This window comes from Atta colombica, unplaced genomic scaffold, assembly GCF_001594045.1.
Source record: "Atta colombica isolate Treedump-2 unplaced genomic scaffold, Acol1.0 scaffold78, whole genome shotgun sequence".
NCBI classification, from domain to species: domain Eukaryota; kingdom Metazoa; phylum Arthropoda; class Insecta; order Hymenoptera; family Formicidae; genus Atta; species Atta colombica.
Window position 1 is genome coordinate 433353 of NW_017259570.1, and position 7889 is coordinate 441241.

A 7889-nucleotide genomic window follows, 5' to 3' on the forward strand; every position below is an offset into this window, starting at 1 on the left:
TCAATTTTAAATAATAAAAAAAAACAATATTATTTCTTAAATTATTTTCACAATTTGAAGACTAATTTTTGCATATAGGTTTATTTAATTTTTTTGGAAAATATGAAATGTACTTAATGTGACATTAAATCTACATTTAATCTCTGCTTACACATTGAATAAATGTTGAATGGACGTTGAATAAATATTGAATCAATTAAATCTACATTGCATATACATTAAATCAATGTTAAAGCAATGTTGAATTATAATATCTATAAGACATGGAATCTATAATTTCATGATGTTGCTGCAACATTTGTAATATTGCAATTCAACGTTTTGGTGGATACATTTCTGCAATAATATCAAAAAACGTTTCTATACGTACATCTAATTCATTCACGCGTTTAAAAAGATATTCACTGAAACACTGAAGAGAATAGGACGCAGGTCTTGGCATATGTGCTCGAACCTCTCTCCAGCAAGATTCAATCTCTCTAATATGTGTATCTACAAATCAGAATAAATACGGTAATACTTTGATGTAATTATTGAAATTCAAATTTATATATTTACCATCTGCTATTTTATCAGTTTTGGGATCAATGAACTTATATGAATGCTTTCTTTTCAGACTTTTGAAGCTTTTGTCGTTAAGACAATTGTAAGCTTTCCAAAAATGCGTAACAATACTTGTTCCGGGATTTATCCATTCTTTTATCGTTTTTAACAATGATTCTTTCGTTCCAACTTCTACTGGTACAATAAAAATCCTTCTCGTTTCCCGTTCGAACCCACCATATATCCAGTCACCCTTAATCTTTTTAGTCACATCACAACCTTTTCTTCGGCCAATTTTTGCTCCATCGATTTCGACAGTCATTCCTGGACCTCCAAGCTTTTCACTGCGCTTTTTCGCCCAGTATACACATACCTATCATATTAATATAATTTATATTGTACATATTTATTACACATTATAATTATAGATATATTCATATTACCTCTCTACAATATTTTATCCATTCATTAATTGTAGGTACTGATAAACCAGTTTCATAACGCAAAAATTTTTGCCGTGTACGTGGCACCATAACAAAATATGCTGTGAGTCTGCATATTATTTGCAGATTTGTGTCGAGCCTATCAAACCATGTTCCCTTTGTGGCACTTCTCTTAAAATTGCATATTGCATTTAGGCTTTTTTTATTACTTTCTTTTTCAGTACTAGCTTTTTTTTTACATACAAATAGTAGTGTTTCTTCATTTAAATCTATAATTTCTTTACAATTATCACAATTCATTGTAGCTACTAATAAATGATGCTCAACTAAAAAGTCTATTAAATTCTCTTGGGAATACGTTAAATGAATGTATTTGGACAATTTCATTTTCTTTAGAGCTTTTAGTCTTACACACGCTTTGTTTATCTCTAATATTCACTTGCGCTTATTATAGAGATGACGATTACCGTCGATATTCCATAATATCAATATTTTTGAGTTGAGCTATCGATATTTTAGACTTCGATATTTTGAAATATCGATGCTAAGTTTACATTGTATCGATATTCGATACAAGTAAAACTTTGGATATTTTCAACAGTAAATTGTGCACAGCTTGCTAATTTGCTATTATTTTATAATCACGAATTTTGTATATCTGTTATACAAAACATAACGTTTTATTTTTTTTTCCGAAAAAGTTTTAATATAAATAATTAAGCTTATAAAATTAATTAAAAATACAATTATACAAAGAACGTGTTATAATTTTTTGCTAAAAAACATGATTCGTGATTGCCAATATTGTGATATTTTGTTCACTGATATTTAGTTGTATCGGTATTTAAATCAGTGATACATATTGATGTAATATCGACAATTTCGATGCAATATTTTCGGTGCAATAGCCCATCCCTAGTTCACTAAGGGCAAGTTAGGGTGACTTTAAGTCGGCAAAGCGGCTAGGTCTGCTCGACGAGCAAATGAGTATGATTGGTTCTTATATTTGTGGATCAAACCAATCATGTTTAATTGTCAGTGAGCAGAGCTAGAGTTGATTTTGCCAACATCGATTAGGAATCATTTATATTGGCCATAACTGTATGCCGTATCCCTTTTATTCGAATGAGAGGGAAATACTCGACTGTAATTAGGGCTACCAAATAATTAGGGCAGACAAAATTCCTGTTACAATAAGCGTAAAGCAAACTTAAGCCGATGAGCCAATCAGGATACTGCTTTAGATTTAATCTGACGGAAATAGATATAGTAGTAAACTTATCCATAAGAAAAATTTCAACCAGTTGAATCAATTCTTGCAAATTACGGAATATGGTTACAATCAGTATAATTAATTCCTTAATCGGCCAATCAAGTAATCGGCGTTGGTAAAACTGGCCTTTAGTTGCTTTGCTGATTTAGAAGTCTGTTTTCCGTTTTACACATAATGCACAAGATAAATGATTTTATTCTTATCGTTTATTAAAGAAAAATAAAATGCATCATGCGTGAAACGGAACATATCTTTGAACTCGCCTAATATGTATTTCTATCATAGCGCATGCTCGCATTAATAATACGTTCGCATTGCTTCCACTTTTTTCACTAAGAATCTTCGCTTTTTTTCTCTTTGACGCCCGAATACATTTATCTTATTTATTTTATTTTAAGTGTAAACGTTTTTGGCGATTTTAAGCAATGTGAACAAGTGTACATCAATTGTCCACATCATTAATTGGCTAAATTAAAATAATGTTGGGTTGTCCGGAAAGTTTATCGATTTTAAAGGGAAATTGAAACGCAGAAGATTTAAATTTTAGTATACATTTATTAAATTTAAATCTTTTGCGGCACGAACTTTTCGGACAACCCAATATAATTTCATTGGTGAAACAGTGAAAAATTACTAGGAACAAGCCGATGTGAGTGGTGTGTGCAATTGAACATAGGCTTGTTCCTAGTAATTTTTCAAGTGTGCCGCTTCTAACATAAATAGACTTATTAAAATCCTAAGTCCGATGTCCACGAGGCTAGAAATCAGTCGAGATCTTAGATAGAGAAAGAATTAATAAATCACATTTAAATAATTTGATCACATGACCATTGACTGCGTTCAGTAGAACTTAACAATTTTGCAACCGTTTTGATGATTGTCTGCTGAGATGGAATCAGTCTCCTAGATCTAAAAATATAATCCAATCAGCGCGAAAAAAACTTCCAAGAGTTGCAAAATAACGTTCTGCTGAACACAGCCATTGCGATTGGTCAATTTTTTCTTCATCTTTGTGTCATCGAATCGATTTCTAGTATTATGGACACAAAGTTTTAGACTAATATTACATTTATCTATTATTTTTGCCGATACGACAAACATATTAGCCTTAAAATTTAAATTACAGCTTACTTTTTGTATAATCTTAAGGATATGTTCTAGTGTAATCACACTAAAAATAAGACCTTTTTTGGAATTTTTCTTAAAGAAAACTATAAAATGTACGATTCTAATTTTTTATTTATTAATAAACATGTGAAAAAAATTTTTACAGCAATATTTTTATTCCAAAATTCCAAGAAAGTTTAGTTGAAAGGCGCAGCGTTGAAAAAATGAAATGACCAAATTGACATGATATCTTGAGAATCAATAGTCCGAAATAAAAAAACAAAATTTTTTCTTAAAATTTATTTGCGTGACTATCGCGTAAACCAGACTTATTGAAAAACATTGAAAATTCGTGAGTTGACACATATTTTTAGAAAATTATTTTTTTTTCGCTCAAAAAAGTTGGGTAAAAAATTTAATTTTTAATGAAACCGATTTTCTGATTTATAGCTAGTCAATTTACGAATACAACGCCGCAAGAATGTTATAATTGATCAGTTAGTTTTTTCGAAATGGTATCAATCGCTCAAACAACAATGTTTTTCGAGAAAAACGTGTTTAAAGTGTTTAAAGTATTACAGATTTTTTTTTAAATAAAATTATAATTAATCTATTTACCGTTAATCAGTGATTCCTAGCCCAAGTAAGTCTTCAACTTCCTCAAACATTTGGTTATAAAAAAAGAACTTTTGGTTGTAGAATCGTTAATTCTTCAATTTTCTTTTTAAAATTTTAAAAACAAATTTTTGGTTATAAAATCTTAATTAATTCGTCGTCGAATTTCTTTCTAAAATTTTGACAATATTCTTGAAATATTATACAATTGAAATATGCAATAAAAAATCGATTTTTTTGAAAATTTTACGCCAGAATGTATCCTTAAGCTAGAAACATAATGAAAAATACTTGCAATAGGAAGAGGAAATAAATTTCAACCTATCAGAAACCATATATATTAGAATGGACGCTTTCTGATAGGTTGCATTTTCTTATTCTCTGTTCTTATTGCCTATGCTTTCATTGCGTTTTCGGCTTTATTCTGTTCCAACCTAAAAACCACGTTTCTTAAGAATTAAGAATTTAACCTAAAAAAGGGATTATTTTAATTTTTCAAGATTTTAATTTTCAGGACGAATGACTGTATTTTTATTAAAATTCGAAGTTAAATTGAAATACTTTGTCAATTCTTAACAATGGGGAAAAAAGGTTATAATTGGAAGTCAAGAGCTGTCGCAAATATCGATGTTGATAATTCCACCACTAAAGAGGTAAATTTATTACTATTATATCTGTTTTGCGCTTCTTTATGAAAAAGATAAATTATTATATTTATATGATTGTATTATATACTATTATTGCTCAAAATATTTATTAAAATCATTTGTTGTTACTTTAAATATATTGCATATTAAATACATGTTCCAGATTGTATTAGACATTCAGCATCGCGCCGAGGATTATGACAATTGCAACGCACTTGTCTTGCCCTCTCAAAAGAGAAAAACGAAAAACATAGATAAGAAAGTAGCAACTACTCGATTGTTATCAAAGAAACGTAGAAAACAATTAGAAAAAGTAGTTGAACGAAAGAAAAAAAAGTTACAGGTATTTAAAACTTATGTTTTATATAAACATAACATAAAATCTTCATTTAAAATATGATATTTATTTTGCAGAGAGCAGCATTGTTGGAAGACTTGGCAAAAGTGCAAGCAACTCCTGCCGAACTAAAACAATATGTGAGTCTAACATCCTTACAAAACAAGGGCTTAAAGCGTCATTTTCGAGAGCTTGAGACACCAATTGAAAAATTAAAACGCAAAGCAGATGATGAAGAAGAAAGTGATTCGACAAAAATAACTACAAACTCTATTAAAATGAGCAAAAAGAAAAGATTAGCTATTCTAAATAATATAAAACAAGACGAAGCTAAACTTGATCCAAACATAGTTGGATTTGAAGTAAGTTTGAAGATGATTTGAAGTAACAATGAAAAATTTGAAAATTATACAAGTAATCAAACAATATTTATTTTCAGTCTAGTGATAGTAGTGATGAAGATGACAGTAACAATGAAGAGGAAAATGAAGAACATGTTCTTGATAATACTGCTTCTAATGTATCAAATGAAAAGACCGAAATTAATGAAAAAGAAAATGAGAAGAATCTTACCAAAGATATAGACAAAGAAACAATTTCAACTAAATCAAACAACAAACAGGAATCTAAACAGTCAGTGGAAATACAACAGCAAAATGTTCTCAAAATTCACACACCTGCTGTTTTTATACCTGTAAACAGAAAATCTGAGATACAAGCAGCTAGATTGAAACTACCTGTCGTTGCGGAAGAACAAGTTATAGTTGAAACGATAAATGAGAATCCAATAGTTATAATTACTGGAGAGACTGGAAGTGGTGTGTAAAATTATAATTAATAGATAGGTAGTGATATCAAAGTCTTAATTTCTTAGATTATAACGATAATATTGGGCTAAAAACAATTTTTTATATTATTTTTCTTTTTAATTATTCAATTCTCGTAGGGAAAACAACGCAAGTGCCTCAATTTTTATATGAGGCTGGATACGCTCAAAATAAATTGATCGGAATAACTGAACCAAGAAGAGTGGCAGCAATGTCGATGAGCAAGCGTGTAACTGAAGAACTGAATCTTTCTGAAAAGGAAGTTTCATATTTGATTCGTTTTGAAGGAAATGTTACGGAAGAAACGAAAATCAAATTCATGACCGATGGTGTTTTACTGAAAGAAGTTCAAAGTGTGAGTAATAAATTGAATTTTGTAATATAATTTATTTTATTATATTATTATTATATAATTATTACATTACATAATTATTATATTTCATGTTATACTTAAATTGATCTTCTTTTATTTGTAGGATTTCCTGTTAACAAAATATTCAGTAATTATACTTGATGAAGCACACGAACGCAGTGTGTATACTGATATCCTGATTGGTTTATTATCGAGAATTGTACCGCTTCGCAAGAAACGCGGTAATCCTTTGAAGTTGATAATTATGTCAGCTACACTGTCCGTGGAAGAATTCGTAAAGAACACCAGGCTGTTCAAGATAAAACCGCCGATAATTGAGGTCAAAGCACGACAATTTCCTGTAAAGATACATTTTAATAGAATAACAAGCAAGGATTATGTCAATGAAGCATTGCAAAAAGCAATAAAGATACATACTCGCCTTCCAGAAGGCGGTATATTAATATTTTTAACGGGTAAAAAATCCTTGTGAAACTTCTCTATTTTCATAAATTATTATCACAGTCAAATCTCTGTAGTTTTAACTATTTATTTGTTGCAGGTCAGCAAGAAGTGCATACAGTTGTGCGTAAATTACGCAAATCGTTTCCATTGAAAAAGAATAAACCCCAAATTAAAGTGGTGAAAGATTCCGAAAAAAATGAAGCGCCAGAAGCGCTGGATAAAGAACACAGCGAAAAAGATGATTCCGAAGACAATTCTGATGACGATTTCGACGCTGAGGAAGCTTTACGCCGTAATAAACAGAGACAAAAGAAACAAATTATATTTCCAACTATTAATCTTGATGAGTATGTACATTCAAACTACAATTATTTTACTCTTCCACAATGTTTCTCAAATTTATCATAAAAATATTTATGTTTAGTTATTCAATAAGTCCTACTGATGACACGCATGAAGATTTGATCAATGTACAGGATGACGAAGACAACTGGGACGAAGATGAAGATGAGGATGAAGATGTAATTGATTTCAAAGGACTAACAAACGCACAACCATTATGGGTCTTACCCCTTTATTCTCTCTTATCCGGGCACAAACAAGCCAGAGTAAATATACAGTTTAATAAATTAACTATAATTCTTTTGATATTAACAAGTCTTTGTAATAAAATAAAAAAATAAAATAATAGACTTTTTATAATGAAATATTTTTGTTTTAATGATTTTAGGTGTTTGAGCCACCACCAGAAGGATGTCGCTTGTGCGTGGTATCTACTAATGTTGCGGAAACTTCGCTGACGATTCCTAATATTAGATATGTTGTAGATAGTGGACGTTGTAAAACTAGACTGTACGATAAAGTGACAGGTGTAAGCACATATCATATTGGCTATGCTAGCAAAGCAGCGGCCACTCAGCGTGCCGGCAGAGCCGGTAGAACTCGACCTGGTCATTGCTATAGGTAGACACTTATCCTGCAATTTATACGTACGAAAATCTTTAATATAATAATCTTTGGACCTTACAGATTTGGGCAACTTTTCTTTAGAAATTTATTTCAATAAATTTTAGATTTAAACTCAGTTTCATAACGTACAGTTAACTCTTAACTGAACTTTTCAACTTATTCATTATTTCTTTCCAGTTCTAAAATTGGAGAGAGATGAGAAACAAGTTGAATCTCGGTTAAAAGTTAACCGTGAATTGGGAAACTGGGCCTTAGAAATTCTATATTTAAAATAGATAAATTATTTACTTAATCTCTTTGAAATTTATATA

General features: G+C 30.2%; 2 protein-coding genes across 2 annotated transcripts in view; one reads left to right on the forward strand and one right to left on the reverse strand.

Annotated features, from left to right (window-relative positions):
• The window catches only part of LOC108692578, a 2582-nt gene extending 1419 nt beyond the window's left edge, over positions 1 to 1163 (reverse strand). The window contains exons 1-3 of the mRNA XM_018200893.1: positions 987 to 1163; positions 559 to 916; positions 371 to 492 (exon numbers count right to left, since the gene is read on the reverse strand). Of these exons, the coding sequence (XP_018056382.1) occupies positions 371 to 492; positions 559 to 916; positions 987 to 1076 (570 nt within the window). The 5' untranslated portion in view covers positions 1077 to 1163. The remainder of the gene's footprint in view (positions 1 to 370; positions 493 to 558; positions 917 to 986) is intronic.
• Positions 1 to 7889, forward strand: part of LOC108692666 (probable ATP-dependent RNA helicase kurz) — an 11103-nt gene that overhangs the window by 948 nt on the left and 2266 nt on the right. The window contains 9 exon segments of the mRNA XM_018201023.1: positions 4496 to 4634; positions 4792 to 4971; positions 5043 to 5327; positions 5405 to 5783; positions 5912 to 6147; positions 6269 to 6620; positions 6707 to 6956; positions 7034 to 7217; positions 7340 to 7615. Of these exon segments, the coding sequence (XP_018056512.1) occupies positions 4560 to 4634; positions 4792 to 4971; positions 5043 to 5327; positions 5405 to 5783; positions 5912 to 6147; positions 6269 to 6620; positions 6707 to 6956; positions 7034 to 7217; positions 7340 to 7615 (2217 nt within the window). The 5' untranslated portion in view covers positions 4496 to 4559.